Here is a 24,122-nt window from a genome sequence, read left to right as displayed (position 1 = left end):
TATATATATATATATATATATATATATATATATATATATATATATATATATATATATATATATATATATAAAGAACAAAGGAGAGGTTCAACAACCAAAGTACAAAAAACCCGAGGATGACACAAGAAGTAACAACCCCAGGGTCCGGACTAAAGAAGAAAAAAAACACAAAAAAATACAACAACTAAGAAAACTATAAAACACACCACCAAGAAAGAAAAAACAAACAGAGCATAGCCACAGAAACACACAATAAACTAGCATTAGGCAAAGCTAGACCTCTCCAATCTGAGGACATCTGAAAAGACCACCACAACCACGAAAGACGAAACAAGAACACATCCAATGGAGGTCAATGACGCTCACCCTTCCATCGGCTAAGAAACAGGATAAGGTTCTCACGCCATTCCGAGAAACCACAAGAGTTATCAGCGGACCTGCCAAAATACTATTTTCAAGCCAAGAAGATGCTCATATCTCCCACATCCTTTGATGTCACCAAAGACCCACAAAAAACTATATCATTCAGAGTTTTCCAAATTGACCAAACAATGACATGCCAAATCATTTGCAACCCCCTCTAAACCTAGCACCCCCCGGTGAATGGATAAACAACTGAAAAATGGTCAAAATGTCACTAGGAAAAACAACACACCACCACCCACCTGAAAATCCTATACCAAATAGAGGAAGCGACATCGCATGTCATAAAGAGGTGAGAGGAAGACTCAATATGCAGTGAGCAGAAGGGACAAGAAAAGGTCCCAGTGGTATAAGAGACGCTCCTCTTAAGTAAGTTTTATTTGGTAGGGATACAATCCTGAAGAAGTTGCTAAGAGAAAACAATAACTTTAGAGGGGGCTCAACTACAACAAATATCCGGAAGAACTAACTCAGAAGGGGTGGCCCAACGTCTTAGGGGAAAAGCACGAGCCAAAAGGCAAGAGTAGGCAGAAGCTATATAATACACCCCATCTCTCGAGTCAAGCGACCTCCACTCATCACTCACAACAGAAGGGGTGAAACCTCTAATCAAATACTTGAGATCGCTAGAAAGAGCCAACTCGTAATAAATAAATAAAAAGAGGTCTCCTCCACCTAAGATCCCATACCCAAATACCCTCCTCCTAACTTTCAACCTCCCCAACAGATTTAAAGAACTGGTCCGAAATCAGAAAAAGACGAGGGAATCTATGACGCAAGGTGGAGTCCCCAACCCAGATCCTCCCCAAAGGAAGTAAAGAGATCAGAACCAACTCTCAAGGAGTACCATCCCGAAACCAGTAAGTGAATCAGTCACTCTAGAGCCTAGGGGGAGCCCCTCTCCACCAAGACGAAGCCAATTAAGACGATCAATTCACCCACCCAAGGTCGTAGGGGCTGCACCATATCTGACCACAAGGATGTCTCCCCAAATATTTGAAGCCCCCGAAAGCAAGCGCCACCTCCACTTGTCCAAAAGAACCAAATTAACTAACCGAAGGTCACGAACTCCAAAGCCCTCCGCCCACATCCGCCCACTTGATAAGGATAAAATTGGCGTCTAACATTAATGACGAGAATAAAGTTAAACTATCAATGAAAAGCTTTGGTCCACCATAGAACCAGTCATATCTAAAATAATAAATTTCTCACCTAAATTTGCTATACGTAGGTTCCACTTCCAGTGTTCCACGAAGGAACGTTATACTAGAAGAAGTCCTTAATATCTGCTACTTAAGTTTCGTAGAAAACCACACACACTATTTGTCTTGACTTGTTTACGTTGACCCTGCCTCTCTCATCAACTCTTCCTTCGTTGCTATAAAAAGCCTCAAAGAATCATCTTCACTTCATAAACTAAATTTCAATTCCAAATATCATATCTTCACTACATCTCTATATTTCCATTTGGGATCAAGAGTTGTTCTACCTCATAGCTCTACTCTCACATATCAAAAAGCTTCCATAACAATGATGGTTAGTTCTTTACCATGATTAAAACCACTCGTTTGTTTTCATCATCATAGCTAAATCATAATTGTTCAACTTTCTTTTCTTATTTTAAAACAACTAGTTAATTTTTGTATGACAGAAAGTGGTGTTAAAGTTGGAGATACATGACGACAAAATCAAGCAAAAAGCTATGAAAGCTGTCTCTGGCCTTTCAGGTATTTAATTTATTGGAATTATGCTTTTTTGGTTCATGAAAATAATTTATATAGAATTGAATTGTTTTAGTGAAATACTGAGATTTTATTTGTAATATTGTTGCAGGGGTTGAGTCAGTTTCAGTGGACATGAAAGACATGAAATTAACTGCAATAGGAGATATTGATGCAGTCAAAGTAGTGGCTAAGCTAAGAAAGTTTTGTCATGCAGAAATAATCTCTGTTGGACCAGCTAAAGAGGAAAAGAAAGAAGAACCTAAAAAGAAGGAAGATGATAAGAAGGATTCAACAAAAACAAATGTTATTGATCCATTGATGTTCTATGGAACACATGCTTATTATAATCATCAGATGAGACCACAATACAATCCTTATTACGGTGCTGTTAGTGTTGAAGAGGATCCTAATAATTGTGTTATCATCTAATTTTTTATTATATTTTAATAAAAAGTATTACCTTAAAAATCATTGTAATTGTCATTCACTTCCTTTGGATTTTTGTTCAATATGATTTGTAAAAGTAGGATGATGTATATAGTGTTGATTATAATATGAAGCTTGCAAGGCTATTCTTTTACATTTTCTTAATAGAAGTACATTCCCAACCATTATGATACTCTAAACTTATAATTCAATTCTCTAGATTTTTTCTTTTGACAATAATTCTCAAGAAAGTTGAATATTTGAATTTACTGTTGTCTCATTGTGTGTTTGTACACAAAAAGTGTGGGCCAGTGGTATGGAGTATATGAATGGTGTCCAAAGATCGGTGAGTAATACTAATAAGTATTTTATCTCTTAGAAAAAGTAACCATTATAATTTTAGCAATTATACTTGTCATACAAGGGAAAGAAGTGAAGGAACATAGTGAGACAAGAGTATAGGAAGAAGTGTCTTGTACAGATCCTTTTCATGATAATTCAAATTGAACCATTAAATGGACTAAAAAATGACAACAAGGTGATGTGAAATCTTCAAAGAATCTAAACAAAAAAACACAAGACACCTCACCCATATCCCACAACACTCAAAGTTTAGCAAGATTTACTCTCAAAGGAATTTAATTTGAGTGGTAGATGTAAATAACTATTCCGGTCTGATTTATAAAGAAAAAAAAATTTACGTATATTAATAAAGATACTTAAGCATATTTAATTTTTTGAATTTCATATATAAAATAATATAATTACTAGTATACCCTCCATTAAATTATCATCTACTAATAAAATAAAATAGTTAATGCAAGGATAATTTTGGAATAAAGACATTAAATGCACATATATTTATTGACACTTGCTTATATTTAAAGTCAAAAAATTTAGAAAAATTTAGTTTATAAATAAGGTTGGAGGGAGTACATTAAACAAGTCAATGTTTATTTTTTAAGTTTTGTTGTGTCTATCAAAAAAATAATCTCTTTTTGTCTACGATATCTAGTTGTGAATATCTAGCAAGAGAAAGGTTTTTATACACTCCATGGAACATGATTTTTGTGTATAACAAGATTGTTGGATCAATATGATTGAAGATCTTAATTTGAGTATTCTACTTCAACAAAAGAGAAAGAAGATTTAGATTTGTGTTGGTTAAAGCAGTTGACTTTGTTGAGAAATGCAAGTGTGAGTTAAGAAGTGTTGAGACACAAAGTATTGGAATACCCTACATTGATTAGAAAAGTGGAGACTTGAGCATTTATAAGTTAGAGAACCCATACACTTATCACCTTAAGGTTTTGGATGAATATGTGGTGTGTCTCTTAGAAGGTGTGTCTCTTAGGAGGTGTGTTGCTCATAAAGAAATGTCTCAACAAAAAAAATCTCCCTAATGTTGAACCCCAAATTGATGACCCAACAATGGTATCAGAGCCTTTAGTCCTAGTGAATGACCGACTTACTTGTATCAAAAGTCCTCCTCACATGGTGATGAGTATAACACATGTCCCGTTGAACGAGTGTCAACTGTGATACAAGTATATATGGAAGAAAGAGCTTTCACTTGAGGGAGATCATTGCTAATAGACTCACACTTGAGGGTGAACGTTAAGGAAAAAAAAGCGTGAGTTAAGAAGTGTTGAGAAATAAAGTGTTGGGAAGTCCCACATTGATTAGAAAAGTGGAGAATTTAACATTTATAAATGAGAGAACACATACACTTATCACCTTAAGGTTTTTGGTGAATATGTGGTGTGACTCTCACAAGGTGTGTTGCTCATAAAGAAATGTCTTAACAAAAAAATATTACCTCATGTTTACCCCAAAATTGATGACCCAACAGACTTGTAGTATTCATATTGTTGATTATCTGTTGTGTCAAAAATACTGGAATATTAACTTCGCAAATAGTGGAAGACATTGAAATTTTCAATGGTAAACCATTGAAGAGTTGAGCTCTGGCGAGGGAAAATGAATTGAAGCACTATACATTTGATGTACATTTTTCTTCTCCCCATCTCATTTATATTTTCGCATAATATCGCATGTTGTAAATTCATTTATCTTTTTTAATGTCATGTTTTATGGATCTTTACCTTGCTTCTCATATAAGTTTAAGTCTGGGATGTATCTAGCTCATTGATTATTCTATCACCATGATTGTAATTGTAAAGACCTTTGATTTTGGATTCATTAACCTTTCCTCTGAGCTCTGCACAAAATTGAGTTGCGGTCATTGTTGAATTTCTTGTGAAAGCAACATCATTTATCTTGGTTGTGTTGATTTTTTATTGTATCATGCAGTTTTTATAGACATTGAAACATATAGTTTTTTAAACCATCTGTTATATTTTTCTTTTGTCTTCCATTTGTGCTTCTTTTAGTTAAACTCTGATTTTGTGAAAGAAAATGTTCTTAAAATTTGTTTAAGCGAATTAGTCTATTCACCCCCCCCCCCCCCCTCTCCTTCCCCGCCTTCTAGACCATTTACTCTTATATTCTCCACCAAGAATTGGCCTTAGAGATTTTCTTTTGATCACATCCCGTGACTTCAAAAATTGAGGATATGGGTAGAATGATCGAAGGGGTGTGTTTGATAAAAATTTCTTACTCTAGTGGATTCAATATGTTTCATAATCATTATACAACGTGTTTGATGTCATTATCAAACTGACCTAGAGTTATTTGAACCAATCCAATATTATTAGGTTGACAAATCTATAATCGTTAGGTAGAATTTCAAAGTAACTATTCCACCCAGAATTGTGCTGACAAAGTTAATGAGTTATGTGTAGGTAACTGAAACCTATCTATTTAACTTAAAGACTCGTGAAGAAAGATGGAGATAGTTTATATGAAAATGTTGGCATGTTCACTGATTGTTCAACAAGCATATGAGAATATTCAAGAAATAAGTCTTTAAAGAGATATATCAATGTCAAACGTTGAATCAGTTGTCCAAGTTTTTCCAAGCATAAGTTCAAGCAGCGAAGTAGCTAATCATTGTTGAATAACAAGTCAGACAAAGTTAATTAGAACACGTTTTGTTCCACTTCATTTGATATATTGGAAATGAGTGTCTAAAAATTTATTTCTAGAGGTGCAAAGGAAGGTGTATCCAATTATTAATTTTGATTGTATTGTGATTTTGCTAAGTTTTGTTGTTTATTAGCCATTAATTGTGCAACAAGTTAAAACCTTGATCATCGAATTGGTATGATCATTCCACTATCTTTTTTTTCTTGTAGTTGTACCTTATATTATGTGTTTAGTTTGTACCGTGTGTGTTATTTGTTTGGAGTATATACTTGATATGTGTGCATGTCATGTCTCATTCATCTGAGTATGTAATTCATTTGTTCATTTATCTTCATTTGCATATTTTCATTTATTTGATCATTTTGCATTCATTTGCATGATATCACTCTACATGGCATCAAAGTATTCTCTCATTAAATTCTTATCATATGCATTAAAAAAATTCTTGGCATTAATCTATTTAATTATGCATTACAAATATTTTACAATTTTCTTAAGAACTTGTTTATTTTTCCATAAAAAATCAAAATTTTGGCTTATTATTGGAATCACAAAGAAATCTAATTCGAATCATAGAGGGTTCTAAAAATTTGATTCGAATCAAAGTTTTGCCCAACTGGAATCAAGATGATAGAAATTTCCAACCATTTTCCTAGGTTCACCTTATTTTAATCACAACCTATATTCTTTCAAACCAAAAGGGGTTCCACAGAAAAGAGACATTTCTGATTTGAATCCTAAGGTCTGACTCGAATTAGATCAAAGAGTCTCTTTCTAATTCAAATAAATTCTCTCCCTGATTCGAATCAAACTTGTTAGTTATTAAAATTTTCAAAACCAACATCCTTTCATATTTTCAAATCTCATTCATTGTTAATCACAATAAGTTCACACATTAATATCACCTCTCGAATCATTTCATTTCATCTTTTCAAAATCATTATCCATTTCATTTTTAAAAACAAACTCATTTCTCATATTACTTCTCACACTAATTCACATTATAATCATCATACCTCATTCATCTCGATCTCAGACCTCCATCTCCATCTCTCTCATTTATCAATGGAAGGTTCATATGATAATCAGAGAAAAAATAAAAAAGACAAAAACTCATAAAGTATCCCCCAAGGTGATAATAAAAAATATTCCCCTGGATAATTCATTTATTTATGGTTCTTTTTCTCAAGCTCAGACCCTAGATGTTATTTTACACAAAGTTAGCCATCTTATCTTTTAAGACTAACATAAAAAAGAATTTGAAATAAGAAACACGAAGTTGAGTACTTTTTAACTAACGAACTAAAAGTTGACTTATAAATTTATTTTCTGAAACCTTTTAAGAATCATAGTCTATTGAAGTTTTTAGAGCTCAATAAGAAATTCAATCCCAAACACGCCAAAGCCTTCTACTAAAATGTAAAATTAACTAGATGTGGTCTTGAATATCAGTTTCGAGGCATGAGGGTTTCTTTCGCTATTGATTATTTCCTTAGGCACTTTGGTATAAAGTAAAAGGACATGGAATTTGATCAGTCGAATGCTCAAGGCTTTAGACCTGCTGAGTTTGTTGATTCATTTTCAAAATCTATATTAAAAATAATCTGGATTCTACAAATTTTAACATTCTCCAAATTAAGTGTGAAATGTGAATGCTCCACTCGGTGATTGCGAAGATTTTGTACACGAAAAGCCAAAAATTGGGCATGGGCCAATAATCAATATTTGTACTTATTGTAATTGCTATTGAATCAGAAGGAAGTAAACTGGGTCAAGTTCAACATGGATCAGATTTCAATTTGCAAAGCTAAGTAGAGGTTGAAACTGAAGTTGGTATCATATTTTTACCTAGAGTTACCCTCATATTGATTTATCTTTGTTTGTAAGTTCTGTGTAATTCTCTAATTTTGTTTATTTGATTATATTTTTACCTAGAGTTACCCTCATATTCAATAAATTAGTCTTGGACCCATGCCAATGTTTTTTTAACTTCAGTGAGTTGACTAAAGTCATTATGTTGAGTGTATCTTGAATCATAAGTTAGAAAGTTTAAAATAGAGTTTTTTGACGCTTGATTTGAATCATGCATACTACTAACTCGAATCAAACATCAATATGAAATTAAGATTTTGCCACTAACTACTTGATTCGAATCAAGTGTCTGTGTGTGATTCGAATCACAAAACTCCTTGACTCGAATAACAACCAATTTTGATTTGAATCATGAGATTCAAATATTTTTCTAAAGAAACTATGATTCGAATCATGCATTTGCTTGACTCAAATCATGAAAGCCAATCATGATTTAAATCAAAATGGAAACCTCATCATTTTACTACCTTGATTCAGATCATTTTTTCTTTTGATTCAAGTCTTAACCTCATGATTTGACTCAAATCATTTGTTCTTTTGTCACTTTTTTGTGTCTAACCTCCACCACCTATATAAATATTTTTAGTGTCATTTTTAAAAAGTGATAGTTATTATTGGTTAACATTGTGGATTCTATTAATTGACATGCAAGGATATTCAAACTGTTGTAAATATTAGATTGTAAATAATAATTATTTCTATTAGTAATGAGGCCCATTAGTCAAAGCCCATTAGGTTTTCTATTCTCTCTTATTTAAAGCATGTAGATGTAACATGTAAGAATCACTTTTTAATATATCAGTAAAATATTTTACAACATGGTATCAAGAGCTCCCGATTTTGGGGGATTCGCTTCCGCCTAAACCCTAGCCGCCTTGTAGCGGAGTTTTTTTTTACTGCAGTTTGTTGTTGTTTTTGGGTGTTTGGGTCATTGTTGTTTTGTGTTGTAGCACATCGTGCTTCTTGTTTTTGTTCACTCATCTTTGAAACCCTAACACATCCTGTTTCTTGGTTTGTTTTCTCTCGATTGTCCTTTCAATGGCTGAGATTATTAACGATCAACCACCTCCTGGTTCTGGGTCTCTAGCAGTTACTGGTAAGAGTTTGTGTTCCCGATCTCTTACTGTTTGTGGTAATATTCCTAAGAATGTATGGATTCTTGACTCTGGTGTTACTAATCATATGACATTTGATTCCACATTATTATGCTCTTATACCACACCTTCGAGTATTCCTTATATCACTGTTGCTGATGGCTCTCATGCTTGTGTTGTTGGCACTGGAAATATTGACTTGCAACCTCCATTCCAGTTGCAATCTGTGCTTCATGTTCCCACACTTTCCCACAATTTAATTTCCATCCATAAGCTTACCCGTGATCTGAATTGTAAAGTAATTTTTTCTATGTCCCATTGTGTTTTTCAGGACCTTACCACGGGGCAGACGATTGGAATTGCTAAGGAAAAGGAAAGGTTATACTACTTCTCTGATGACCATCCAAAGGTGTTGTCCTCCTGTTTCCAGTCTCAGTCTTCCTCTTCAGCCTCACAAATTTGGCTTCAGCACAAGCGTCTCGGTCATCCTCCATTTTATATAATTAAGTCTATGTTTCCGTCGTTGTTCTTACACCATTCTGTTGAGTCTTTTAAGTGTGATGTTTGTCAGTTGGCAAAACACAATCGTGTATCTTTTCCTTCCAGTTTTAATAAAAGTGATGAACCTTTTGATTTGATTCATTCTGATGTTTGGGGACCTGCCCCTACCTCTAATATTTTTGGTGCAAAATGGTTTGTCTCATTTATTGATGATTGTACTCGGGTAACTTGGATATTCTTGATGAATACTAAATCCGAAGTACCACAAATATTTATCCAATTTTATAATATGGTACAAACGCAATTTGGGAAAGGCATAAAAAGAATTCGTTCTGACAATGGTAAAGAATATGTCAATCATACCTTTTCCAACTTCACTAGTAAACATGGCATTCTCCATGAATTCACATGTGTTGACACCCCACAACAAAACGGTGTCGCAGAAAGAAAAAATCGTCATTTACTTGAAGTTGCTAGATCTCTCCTTTTTCAAATGTCTGTTCCTACCTCTTATTGGGGTGAGGCAATTCTTACTGCTGCCTATCTGATTAACCGGGTCCCATCTCGAGTGTTAGGTAATAAAAGTCCTGCCCAATTTATGCTTTCACGTTTTCCATCTGTTCCTATCTTACACACTCTTGAGTCTCGCATTTTTGGTTGTGTTGCTTTTGTTCATGTTCACAAACAATATCGCAACAAATTGGATCCCCGTGCTGTCAGATGTATCTTTCTGGGTTATACACCCAACAAAAGAGGGTACAAATGTTATCATCCTCCGAGTCGAAAATTCTTTGTCTCCAAAGATGTCACCTTTCATGAAAATGTGTCATATTTCACTCGTTCTCAGTCTCAGGGGGAGAACATAAGTGACTTAGAGTCAGAGTCTGAGTCTGAGTCCGAGTTTCTGATCCTTGGTCCTAGCCTCCCTAGAACACCTATCAGTGTTCCCTCTCTTGAACCCGAGTTGTCACCTAGTTTGAGTTTGAGTCCTAGTTCAACACCTGAATCTGAGCCAGTAAGTGTTCCTGGTCCTTCAAGGCCTTCTGTTTTACAGGAATCAGCACCTCCAGCACCAACTCTAGTGTATCAGAGAAGAAGTAAACCTGACCTTCTCCAGAAACAAATTCAATCGCCTGAACCGGAGGTAAGTACTGAAAATGATTCCTCTAGTGATGATTGTGCCATTTCTGATACTTGTGACACTAATCCTGTTGATTTACCCATTGCTTTGAGGAAGGATAAAAGATCTTGTCCCTCCCTATATCGACACCCTATCTCTCAATATGTCTCCACTAAACATCTTTCCACACAATATCAAAGTTTTATTGCAGCTGTTGATTCTGTGAAAATCCCATCATCTGTTGAAGAAGCATTGCAAAATAGAAATTGGGTCCAAGCTATGGATGAGGAAATGAGAGCACTTGAAAAAAATGGTACTTGGGAGATTATTGAAAGGAAAAGAGACAAAAGTCCAGTTGGATGCAGATGGATCTATACTGTAAAGTACAAATCTGATGGTACACTTGATCGGTACAAAGCAAGACTAGTGGCAAAAGGTTATACTCAGACGTATGGTATTGATTATGAGGAGACATTTGCCCCAGTGGCAAAGATGAATACTGTTCGAATTTTACTATCTCTTGCTGCTTCATGTGGATGGGAATTGCAACAGTTTGATGTTAAAAATGCGTTCTTGCATGGAGACTTAAAGGAAGAAGTGTATATGGAGATTCCACCAGGTGTTGGCATAACAAATGGAGCTAACAAGGTGTGTAAATTGAAGAAAGCCTTATATGGACTAAAGCAGTCCCCTCGGGCATGGTTTGGAAGATTCACAAAGGCAATGATGTGTTTGGGCTATAAGCAAAGTCAAGGAGACCACACTTTATTTTTTAAACATTCACAAGGAGGAAAACTGACTGTACTTCTTGTTTATGTTGATGATATTATTGTTACAGGAGATGATTTGATTGAGAGACATTTCCTCAAAGAGAAATTATCAGCAGAGTTTGAGATGAAAGACCTTGGGCAACTCAAGTATTTCTTGGGAATTGAGGTAGCCTACTCAAAGCAAGGCATCTTTATTTCTCAAAGGAAGTATGTGCTTGATCTTTTGCAGGAAACTGGCAAACTTGGATGCAAACCTGCAAGTGTTCCCATTGAACAAAATCACAGGATAAGCTTTGAGGAGGAAAGTGACAAAGTTGACAAGGGTCAATATCAGAGATTAGTGGGAAAATTGATTTACTTGGCACACACTAGACCAGATTTGGCATATGCAGTCAGTGTGGTGAGCCAATTCATGCATGATCCGAGGGTGAGACATTTGCAGGCTGTAGACCGCGTTCTACGATATCTTAAAGCAACTCCAGGGAGAGGACTTTTGTTTAAAAGAGGTGGAAATCTAACTATGGAGACTTACACTGATGCGGATTATGCCGGATCAGTGAGTGACAGAAGATCTACGTCAGGCTATTGTACTTTTCTGTGTGGTAACCTTGTAGCTTGGAAGAGTAAGAAGCAAAGTGTAGTTGCTCGATCAAGCGCCGAGGCAGAATTTAGAGCTATGGCACTAGGAATTTGTGAGCTATTGTGGATGAAATAAATTCTAGAAGACTTGAAGATACAATGTGAAGGTCCTATGACATTGTTTTGTGACAATAAATCGACTATTAGTATTGCTCATAATCCTGTTCAGCATGACAGGACTAAACACATTGAGATTGACCGACATTTTATCAAAGAGAAGTTAGATAGTGGACTGATAACTACATCTTACGTTCCTTCCGGGCATCAGCTGGCAGATGTGTTAACAAAAGGCTTACCAACAGAAAGATTCAGGCAACTTACTTGCAAGCTGGGAATGATAGATATCCATTCACCAGCTTGAGGGGGAGTGTTGTAAATATTAGATTGTAAATAATAATTATTTCTATTAGTAATGAGGCCCATTAGTCAAAGCCCATTAGGTTTTCTATTCTCTCTTATTTAAAGCATGTAGATGTAACATGTAAGAATCACTTTTTAATATATCAGTAAAATATTTTACAACACAAACAAAAAAAGGTCTCATAATGATATTCTTCTAGAAAGAGATCCAGTGAGATCAAACCCATATTTTCATGAAGCTTGAGAAAAACCAACGTGAGTTTTCCTTTTACAAACACTCTTCGTCCTTGATTCATCCTTGTGAAAAAATCCTAAAATGTTGATATTATGAGATCTAAGACGTGTTTTGTGAGATTCTTTAGATAACATGCATTATCTTAAATCTTGAACCAAGAAACCATTGTTGTGGAGCTCAAAATTTAAGATTAAGTTTGAGTGGTAGATCCAAGGTACATTAGAGAAGCTCATGTTTATTTTGTGAAGTTTCATTGTGTGTATTAGAAAAAAAAGTTCATTTTTGTCTATGGTATCCGATTGTGAATATATAGGAAAAGAAGAGTTTCCATACACTCCATGATAGACTTCGGTAGGTCTGAGTAAAGGTCGCCTCAAAATTAAGTTAGGATTTCTTCAATCTTTCTTAAGTAGAATAAACACGGAGACAAGGAACCGGTAGGGCTGAGTAAAGTCCCTACAAAACATGAGCTTGGGGCAGGATTTTTGTATATAGAAAGATTGTTGGATCAATATGATTGAAGATCTTGAAAGATTTGCAATTTGAGTATTATGCTTCAATAGAAGGTAAATAAGATTTAGATTTGTGTTGGCTAAGTCTGTTGGCTTATAGTATTCAAATTGTTGGTTATCTGTTGTACTAAAAATACTTGAATATTAACTTTTCAAATAGTGGAAGACCTTACAATTTTCAATGGTCAAACCATTGAAGAATGGATTAAGCTCTAGCGAGGGGAAATGAGTTGAACCACTATAAATGTGATGTACATTTTTCTTCTCGTACCTCTTTTATGTTTCCGCTTAATATCACATGTTGTAAATTATTTTATCTTTTAAAATATCATTTTATCTACATTTTAATATTTCTTATATTATTTTATCATATAAGTTTAGGTTGGTGATGCATCTAGTTCATTAATTATTCTATCCCCTAATTATAATTGTAAAGACCTTTAATTTTGGGTTGATTAACCTTTGCTTCAGATCAATTTTGAGCTATGCACACTATTGAGTTAATAGAAATGAAAAAAATAATGGTTTAATGAAAGAAGTTAGTGCCTAACTCCAAGAACTTAGTCTATTTCCAAAATTTATTCTACCTTAATTCAAGTCATGTTACACACTTTAAGACCTCAAAGTGAGCTATGCACACTCTTACCACATACCACATTTCTATAACCATACTATGAAGTTATGATCATTGATTATCAAATCAACTTCATTTATCTGTTGTGTTGATTTTATATTGTCTAATGCAGTTTTTATAGGCATTGAAACATATAATTTTCAAACCATTCACTATATTTTTCTATCGCATGCTATTTGTGCACCTTTTAGTTAAGCTCTTATTTTGTGAAAGGAAGTGTTTTTGAAATTGATTTAAGTGGATTGGTCTATTAAACCCCCTTCTAGATCATTTACCCTCATATTCTCCACTAATAATTTGCAGCCATCTTCATGAGTTTCTCTATCTTCTTGTTGCTCAATGCTTTTCCAAACACATGTCCAAATTCTACTATGAGTTACTTCAAATTCCATTTTATTTTTTCACAATTGTAACACCCAATGTCCGACCTTGATTCAAATGTTGCATATTCAACTTGTTTTTCAAAAAACAATTCATCATCCCAGTGAAACATTTAGCAATCGTCATCTTTCTGAAAAAATTAGAATTGAAAAGAAATTAAAATTGGGAAGAAATTAAAGTGATAAATAAACTGAACAATCCCTTAGAACTTGCATTTTTAATAACGTCTTCGTAGAGTCGTGCCAGATTTTGAAACATGAATATTCATGGGTAACTCGTGTCCACAAGATGAAGCTTTTCTCCCACTTGAATTGCTTACACTTGAATTAAAGCTTCCAATCATTATGAGACGAATGTTCCTGGAGATTTGCAGTAGGAGAGGACAATGATAATCGAATTGTATGATCAATATAAATTCTAAAGCTAAACAATGGAGGTTCATACACAGGAGAAGGACGATGGCTTTTGAGGTTTTTTGTCACGTTAATGCAATTGTTATGGGATATGCAAGTTTAAACATTTGATTTTGATAAAATAAAACAAAAGTAATTTAATGCCAATAAATTTATTAAATAGATTTTTTAAAATTATAAATATATCATGTGACAATAATATAGATAAAGAAAATAAGACTTAAATGCACTTTAGGTTCCCCTAGTTTGGGCGTTTTAAACAATTGGTCCTCCTATTACAAAACCTGCGATTTTGGTCCTTTAAATTTGATTGTGTTTGGATTTGCATGATTCCCTATCCAATTTTGATTATGTGTCAATTCATTAATGACGTGACAGATACTATTTGGACACATGTCAACATTTTCAAATATTTTAATTCCTACCTGGATATTTTAATGTAGAGAATATTAAAATATATTTTGGAAATTGAAAAAAGAAATTATAAATTACTGAAATAGGAAATAAATTCATCCTCGTTCATTGCCTTTGTTTGTTCTTCAAAAATTGAAATTGTAATCCCCTTTTAGCAACCCCTAATATCCCAATCATCTCCATCGTTTCTTGTGTGTGTTTTGTATACATCATGAAATTCGTGCAATTCGTTACGAAGATGAAGAAGTCTAGAAGTCAAAAGGAGAGGGTCAAATACTGTGTAAGGTATGTATTTTTGTCCTCGTGGTCCCCTTAGTTTAGTATTGCTAAAGTATTGTTGTGGTCCTTGTGGTCCCTGGTGTTAGTTTATGTTTGTTTGATTCAATTTTTGTCAATTTTTTTCCAGGCCTACTAAGAGTAATAAGATTAGGTTGAGAATACATCATAGGGATAAATTAGTTGAGACACCTGTAAAGTGGTATATAAATGGGGAAGTTACTGGGATGAACTAGAGTTGGGATGTTGATTATATGTGTTACATGGAGTTAGAGGATATGATTAAGAGTGAGAGTTATGTAAATATAAAGTGCTTGTGGTATTGGTACCCTGCATATAACTTTTCTCGTGGTCTTAGACCCTTGAACAATGATCAGGATGTACTGCAGTTTTCAAAAGATGTTGTAGGCTATGATGTAATAGACGTGTATGTGGAGCATAGTGTGGGGATTCCTCAAATTATTGATGATTGTTCCAGTTGTTCATATTATGCATTTAGATGTTTACATATTATCCATATTCTGCATGTGACAGGGACTAGTTCCAGATGTTTGAGGCATTAGTGCAAATGTGGAGTCCAGATTATGTGTGAAGCATTTATATGGAAATTGGAAGAAGAAACACCCTGGATTGGAATTAAAGGAAGTGTTGTGGGCAGCTGCTAGGGAAACAACAATTCCAACATGGGAAAAGGCAAATGCTGAGGATGAATACAATGAAATAGGATGCATGGAAAGATATGTTAGATGTCCTTGCTTTCCATTGGAGTAGATCACACTTCAGAACATATTTAAAGTGTGACTTATAAGTGAACAACATGTGTGAAGCATTTAATAGGGCAATATTGGAACATAGGGAGAAGCCTATTATCACTCTATTAGAAAGCATCAAGCATTACATCACTAAGAGAATGACAAGTCAGAAGGAGTTGTTACATGGCTACACTAGATCCATATGTCCTAGAATTCAGTTGGTTATTGAGAAGAATAAGAAGCAAGCACAAGGATGAAGTCCCACATGACATGGTGATGATGACCTGTCAATATTTGGTGTCACCAATTGCATTGAAACTTATTGTGTTGACCTGAAAAAGGAAGCTTGCTCATGCAGAAAGTGGGACTTGTCTGGTATACCTTTCTATCATGTAATTGCCTGCATATGGAACATCAATAGACAACTTGAGGATTATGTTACTGCATGGTATAGGTCTGTTTTGTTTATGTATACCTGTTCTATTTTGTTTTTCTATACTTGGTCTGTTTTGTTTATGGATATTTGTTATGTTTTGTTTAGGAAATCTACATTTATGGACACTTACTCAAACATTATGTATCCAGCCAATGGACCACAATTGTGGCCTGTAGATGATCCGAATACAATGGCACCACCAGCAATGAGGAGAGCCATAAGCAGGCCAAAAAAATAGAGGAACAAGATGAATGATGAACATAGAAATCCCCACATACTACCAAGGAGGTTTTCAACTGTCACATATGCAAAATGTGGTGCTATAGGACATAATAAGAAGAGGTGTAAAGGCAAAGTCGTTGCTGACAGCGCAATTCTAAAGGGTGGTAATAAGTCAAAGAAGATTAAGAAAGTGAAAGGTGGAAAGGGAACAAAAAAGTCCAAAGAGAAGAAAATAGAAATTGCACAAAGTTCACAAGCTCCTCAACCTACTCAAAAATAGTTTCATTAAGACTTAAGTAGTTTATGACTTATTTTGGTTGTATTGTATGACTGAATTAGTTTATGACTTAACTAGTTTATGACTTAAGTAGTTTCATTTTGACTCAAGTATTGTCTTGGGTTTTATTTTGGATGTTCATGTATTAATGTTCAAACAAGGTCAATGTTAAGTATATTGGTTGTATATTAATATTCATTTTGATAGTATTTTGAGTTCAAATTATATTAGTTATGTATATTGATTATATTAACGTTCATTTTGACAGTAATTTCAATATATCAGACAACATAATCATTATTTTATAACATTATCCTCAGTACTTTAAAACATTATAACATGACATAACATTATATCAGACAACATTATCAGTATTTTATAACATGCATATCCTCATAATAACATAACAACATAACCATTGTATCAGACCACATTAGAACATAATCATTATTTTCATTCAAATTCTATTACAATATTATATCAGACAACATAATAACATAACCTACAACCTATTTCATCAATGTTGTCCCAACAAATGAAAACAACATAACAAACAATAACATCTAATTAATCTTTAATTGTTTCTTCAACATTTTCACTTTCATCTTCAATTTTTCCTCTTTTGCTTTGTAAGATTTAACGGTCGCCTTCTCTTCATTTATGTTCTTTAATAATGTAAAGATTAACTCTTTTTCCCTAGGATTCATCTCCTCATCCAACCAAACAAAGTGACTGCATTTCTTGAAACCTTGAAAATGTAAGCATCATTGGAGATGAAGTTGTAAATATCAACATACCAGACCATTAACATTGAATCTGTAAACCTCAATCGAGATCCTTATACATCTCACGTCCATAGAAACGACAACTTGGGTTAGCATCTGTCCATGCTGTCATCAATGGAGCATCCAAACCACACCTGCATACATACCTAGAACGACTTAAATATCTACTTCCATGGCTGAAACCGGATTATTGCGACATCATCAACAAAAACGGAGAACTGGGCACACGATGAAGATAAACGTTTTTGCGGGTAAACGATGAAGGAGATGAAGGAAATCTGAGGTTGTAGAAAAACGATGAATGAAAGGTTGCAGAAATCTGGGCACACGAGAGGATGAATTTATTTCCTATTTCAGTAATTTATAATTTGTTTTTTCAATTTCTAAAATGTTTTTTAATATTTTCTACATTAAAATATCGAGGTGAAAATTAAAATATTTGAAAATACTGACATGTATCCAAATGATATTTGTCACATCATTAATGAATTGACACATAATCAAAATTGGATGAGGATCATACAAATCCAAACGCAATCAAATTTAAATGACCAAAATTACAGATTTTATAACAGGGGGACGAATTATTTAAAACGCACCAAAAGAAGATTTAAGGCAAAAAAAAAAGTGATACAATGTTTTGTGACATCAATGATTTTGTTAGACCAAATTTATCGAAAGGTCAAAATAGAAAAATCTTAAAATTGCAAGAGAGAATCTTTATTAAGTGAATTTTATCTAGTTTTTCTAAATTCATGGGAAAATTATTAACCCAATTAATTTTTAAAGGGTAATGCTAACTTGTGCCTTTAGGGCACAAGTTAATAACTAAAAAAAGTAATGTTTGGTTGGAAATTATGTATTGATTTTAATAAAAATATAAAATTAAATTTTTAATTGCTTTTTCCAGTACAAATTTTTTATAAGTTGGAATGTCTTATCTTGTGCCCCTAGGACACAAGTTAGCATTACCCATTTTTAAATTTACGGTGTAAAGATACAAGTTTGAATCTGCAACATCTCATTTGTTCTTTTTTAAATGATAAATTTCAACCATTATTTAAAAAAAATTACAAAGATTAATCCGTGAATCTAGTGAGAATTACCATGGATAAAATATTCTTTATACTACTAATTTTTTATGGCTGAATATAAACTACGGTTCTCACTATTATCGAATATCAGTTTTAATTGATAGTCTGTGTTATGCCTATGATTGGCTGTTTGATGACGATTCAGTTGAGACTAAGTTTCATGGTATGTGAGGCTCCCGGCCTGTATGGTATCATAGCCTCGTTAAGAAGAAGGGGTGCATATGGTGTGAATATAGTAAAAAGAGTGAGTAAGGGAGAAAACCACTTAAACATGGAAACACCTGAACCAAACACTCAACCTATTACTACTACTTCTTGTTTTTCGCTTCCTAAACTCTGTAAAAATACAAATTCTCATAAGATAGAAAACCTTATTGAGTATTCTCATGTTCCAGAAGATGCTCAAATTTCTGAAATAATACCTCCTCTATTAAGCCCGTACAACATCTTCAAAAGACAAAGAAGTGTTACCAGATCCATCCGAAACCTTATCTCTACAAACCGCCCTCATATGAAAGAATACGTCCAGTCGTCTAGACTACAACAATGTAGCTTAAGAGCTACGAACCAGGAGCAATACGTAGATTTGGAGATTCCCCAGTATCTCATAAGTCACTGGAAGACTGAAGGATATACAACCTTACACTTTGGGGTTGTCAGGCTCATACTTTCTCTACGCGGAAGGAAGAACCTGTAGCGGGGTAATCGTTACCATTAGAGATATTGACTAAATCCAAGGTAAACCATACAAGTCGAGTCGCCACCACACTTCTATTTATCCAAAGGAATGGTTAGAAAGCGAACAAAAACCTAAAAGTTTTATCGAATAAAAAACTAGTAAAAATGTCAGAGATCGGGGTAAGGGGGTTGGTTATGCAATAGGAAGGTTTTAAGCACCCAAAACATCCTAGGTACTCCTAGGGAGCCCTTTTCATACTTGTTGTAAGATTGGTATTTTGTGAAAAATTTATTGGTGCAAACACGATTGAAGAGATGAGAAGAGAATATACAAGTTTATTTACATTTTGTGTTTGGATGGATAAACCCATTGCCTACGTAGCATCTTAAAAAGATTAGGATCAAAACCTCGTAGTTCTGGGTAAAAATCTCAAAATGAGTTGGTGAATTGATTGGTCCAAAAGCCTTAAGGTCTTTTGTTATCCAAGGGAGAAAACTCAACCTAAAAAAAAACCACAAATCCACCATGTGAGGATAACTTCAACATGCTAGTGAGGGGTTAACCCTATAATAAGCATGGAAGACTCATTGTCCATCACTAAGGATATAGGTGAGTATTACATCTACCTCAAGGATAACTCAAACCTAATAGCTAAAGGTTATGAAAAGTTTTGCTTAAGAGAATGGCCATTGAAGCCACAAAAAGACATTTGAATGGGTTATATTTACCAATGAAAAGTATGTACAAAATATGGTTAAAGTTGACTTAAAGATTCAATTCAAAATAAGTGTTATGAAAAGAAAGTTTGAAAATCAAAAGCATAAGGCTTAGGTTTCTAATGTTTGAAAAGAAGTGTTAAATGTTTGCACAAAAAGTTTTGGCTTGGGTTAGAATGGAGGGAAGAAGAAGAATGGCTAAAGTCCTAGACACGCAAGATCATATTGATGATCCAAGTAGCTCCCATCCTTTGGAATATGCAAGCAAAAAAATAGTAAGCTCAAGCAACAATCAAACAAGTCTCTTAAGAGATCCTCAATGCATCTTGTATCCTTCACTTGGGATGAACATGGCAATGGTTCTTCAATTTGAGCTCTCATAGGATTCTCTAGCACAAGAGTACACACATCAAAAGTTTTATGAAACAAATCAAGAATGGACAAGAGTGAGTTTAGAGGTTTGGTCCTTCTAATCCATCTTCACATCAAGATCTTTTTTCTCCAATTTGCATAGGGAAAGTCCTAGAAACTAAGTCCATTTGTCTATTTCTTTGTATTTTGGTCCACAACAATCAAAACAAAAGCACAAGCACAATAATATATACACAATTATGTGCTCAAGTGAGCAAAAGGAAAATTGCATTAACATAAACATGTGCTCAAATGAGCAAAGGAAAAAGCAAATGAATAATATGTACAAGAATAGTAAATTGCATAAAGGTAAAGAGCAAAAAGTAAATGTTAATTGTTAATGGTTAATGTTAGTAGTTAGTGTGCCATAAGGCAAATTTAGCGCTATGTTAAGCAATCGTAATTGGACTTATGTAGAAGTCACAACTATCTGAGGCCGGTCAATAATAATGTAGGCAACAACACAAGTTAGAAGTCTTGATTAGTGAACCAAGTTCCAACAACCTGCCATGCCAAAAAGAGGAAAAGAAATGATCCTGTATTGGTTTAAGTCCTTTGCATGATTTAGAAGGCAACCTATCCTTAATGCAAAGCCATTCACTTGATCATTTGATCAAGATGAATTAGATTTGAATTAAGGAAGATTAAACCTCCCTAATCAATGCTAACTTATCAACCTTTAACTCATTGATCAAAAAAAAGAAAAGAAGAAGAAGAAGATGGATAATGAAAATGAAGAAAATAAAGTGCATCAAATGAAAAGGAATGTACCAATCCATTAATGTTGACCGAATATAGGGAAGATCAAGGTCAAACCATAAAAATAAAAAATGAGATGAAGATTGGAAGTCAAGAAATAAACAAAATATTTTTGGCATTTTTAATATTTGAAAATAAACTTGAATTAAAATATTAAAGAAAGGTCAAACTTCAAAATCACTTCAAATCAAATTTGAAAAGTCCAAGTGAATTATCCCAAGTTCAACAAGGTCAAACAAAGTTTGACAAAAAATTTCAGCATTTTTAAAGGTCAAAAACTATTTTTAATCAATTAAAAATGAATGAAAATAACCTAATTGAACTAAAATCTCAAATAAATCTCAAATTAATTAATAAATTGATGAGAATATTTTTCATGGATCCATCATCATTCAAAGAGATTAGGAAAATATTTTTGTATTTTTTGAATATCAGAAACTATTTAAAATTAATTAAAAATGACCAGAAAAGAGAAAATTATTAAAAAATAGCAAATGGTAAAATAAAAATATTAAAAATCATTTTTTAGAAACTAGAAATTAAAAGAGAAATAATGCAATTGGTCCCATATTTTTTGGACCAATAGTAAGAGAGATATGGATTTTAGAAATAAAATGGAATTAAAAAAATGAAATAGAAAATAGAATCAGAATTAAAAAATGGAAAAAAGCGTGAGCCCTTGAATCTGAGCTCATTAATTGAGCTGGCAGATCCAAGCATCCAGAGGCGCGCGTCCAACATGTTCCACGGTCAATGCAACTACATGTGGTATTTAAAAAAGTCATAAGAATGGAGCGTGGAGATTAGATATGGAGATTGAGATCAATGGCTCACAATCAATCTGGCAATGAGACGGTGGCCAGCGCCACCGTCTTCTCCGGTGAGCTCCGGCGAAGGTCAAAAAATGCAGAGATTCAAATGCTCATTAAAATGGACGATCCAGGCACCATTCGAAAGGTGAAGTGATGTACATCACTCTTATACCACTTACTTCCACTCTAGATTCCTATTAAGAGAGAAATCAGAGATGGAAGTTTGGTGATGTTCAACTGAACTTGCTCTATTTCAACAATTAAGCACTCAATAATGATGCCTCTATAGAGAGGACTTCAGACAACACAATATCAAGGCCAATGGATCAAAGTATAAGGAGATTCGAAGTAAAAAACAGTTGATCAAAACCTTTGGATTATGAAGATTTGAGTCCCTTTCCTTGGTTCCTTTTGCAAAACAGAACTTCAATAGATCAAATGATGAAGGTCTAGGAACTTTAGATCTGAAAATTCAACCAAATGTAATTGAATTTCAGATCTGAATTTTTGAAGAAAAATGAACTATGTTCCTTAGGTATGGTTAGGGATTCACTCTTGCAGCATTTCAGGCGCCTTCAGGTTGGAGAATTATGAAGCATAGCACATGTATTTATAGCTGGAAAGGGCTGAGTGCATGAGTTAACTCGTGTGCATGGCAAATGGATTTTGCATTGCATGGGCTTGTGTGATCATGTGGAAGGCCCAATGAAGACTGAAATGACCTGCTGAGTTCATGTGACTTGCAAATGGACGTGTACAAGAAGTGTAAACAGCTCATGCATGGTAATTTGAATTGAATTTCACAAAATGCACTTAATCTTTATGCCTTCGAAAGTGGTGCTTCCACACTCCAAATGCCACCTTGTGAGTACTGGTTAGAGAGCTTGTTGCATAAGGAACAAATGATATGTTGATCAAAATTTCAATTGGGCCTTGGAAATTAGTGCATTTTGAGTTTAAAGTGTAGGGTGCAAAACATGCATGAATGAAGTTTCCAAATTTGGCCAATGTTCAAGCCCTTCTTTCTTAATGATGCAAGCTCCAAATGATAAAACCTTCAAAATGAAAGTTGTAGATCTTTTTAAGATAATCAATTTGGACTTAAATTTTGCATCATTTGGATTTTTAATGAAGATGTTATGGGCACTTGAAGGTGGACCTTTTTTCCATTTCAATGCATTTGGCCCAAAGTGACCTATAATGTTTTGCATTATCACATGTATTTATTTTGAGATTTTGAAATTTTTCTTAACATAACATTTTAAGTAGACACAATAAGATTTCCAATGCATTTGGTTCCACCTCAAAATCATAAAAAATGAATGAGTTATGTTCTTGAGAAGTTGACCCAAAATTAGGGTTTCAGTCAAAATGACCTATAATGTCTTGGAATGGATGATGATCTTCCAAGATTCAAATAAATTTTTGATGAACACGAAAGTTGTTCACATTATCCTTAATAAATTTGTTTCTCTTGGGATCATCCCCATTTAACCAACACATAAAAGGTTAGGTCTCAGTGTATTCCAGAATAGTCAGATGAATTGACTGATCAACTTCTCAAGTCAAAAACTCATATCTTGATGAATTGATAATTGAGGGAACTCAAATAAGTTCAAATATGCATGTAATGATGAATTAAAGAACTTCCCTTGATGGTATTTGACCATGGGTTGAGGTTGCTTCATGAGCAAGGCATTGTTGATGATCAGATGAATTAGGGTTTCCTTGGGAAACAAACCTCAAACCCCTTGACTTGTTTTGATCAAAATGATGAATTGATATACTTGGGAGGCATATTTGATGCATGAGAGCTTTAGGAACCAATACCATGCTTGCTTTCATCTTCTCCTGGCCTTGTGATTGCTCAAGCTACAAACAAAAAAAATGTTAGTGACATATTTTTGTGCTTTTGGTTAGTAAATAAAATGAGAAAAGTAATGATACACAATTCAAGCATGCTTGGTGATCTCAAACCACTCACAAGAGGTTCCACCCAAAGGAAAGGGGAACCAAGATGCTTATGATCCTTGAGGCCTTGCAAATGCAATGTTATGATGTCATGAGGGATCTTAGGGCCAAAATTGGGGTCTTACAGATGCCCTTATTTAAGGTCATTCTAGCCGGAGATATGAAGGTTAAAATCTTCGTCTCGACGAGGTAGAATGGGCTTAAATAATAACAAAGAGACGAATTTTGGTCCCTAAGAGACCTCATGATGCAGATGTATGTATGCAAAAAGGGTAATACTTCGTGGGGATATGTGTCCACAAAGGAGAAAAGAAATCCGGAGAAACTGACAATCCATATGAGTAACACACTCAATGGGACAGAGGC

General features: G+C 34.1%; 1 protein-coding gene across 1 annotated transcript; it reads left to right on the top strand.

Moving 5' to 3' along the window:
* The first annotated feature begins 1,680 nt into the window (after positions 1-1,680).
* LOC127097506 (heavy metal-associated isoprenylated plant protein 12) lies at positions 1,681-2,727 on the top strand. Its single transcript, XM_051036003.1, has 3 exons — positions 1,681-1,959; positions 2,075-2,150; positions 2,257-2,727. The coding sequence occupies exons 1-3, from the start codon at positions 1,954-1,956 to the stop codon at positions 2,574-2,576; spliced, it is 402 nt and encodes a 133-aa protein (XP_050891960.1). The 5' UTR covers positions 1,681-1,953; the 3' UTR covers positions 2,577-2,727.
* Positions 2,728-24,122: the final 21,395 nt, after the last annotated feature.

Source organism: Lathyrus oleraceus, chromosome 6 (assembly GCF_024323335.1).
Source record: "Lathyrus oleraceus cultivar Zhongwan6 chromosome 6, CAAS_Psat_ZW6_1.0, whole genome shotgun sequence".
Taxonomy (NCBI): domain Eukaryota; kingdom Viridiplantae; phylum Streptophyta; class Magnoliopsida; order Fabales; family Fabaceae; genus Lathyrus; species Lathyrus oleraceus.
Note: the sequence above shows the minus strand (reverse complement) of the source record. Positions and strands in the feature narration are given on the sequence as shown.

Coding starts and splice junctions, on each gene's coding strand:
- LOC127097506 (XM_051036003.1), top strand. Junction 2,151..2,256: donor AGCTGTCTCTGGCCTTTCAG/GTATTTAATTTA, acceptor ATATTGTTGCAG/GGGTTGAGTCAGTTTCAGTG.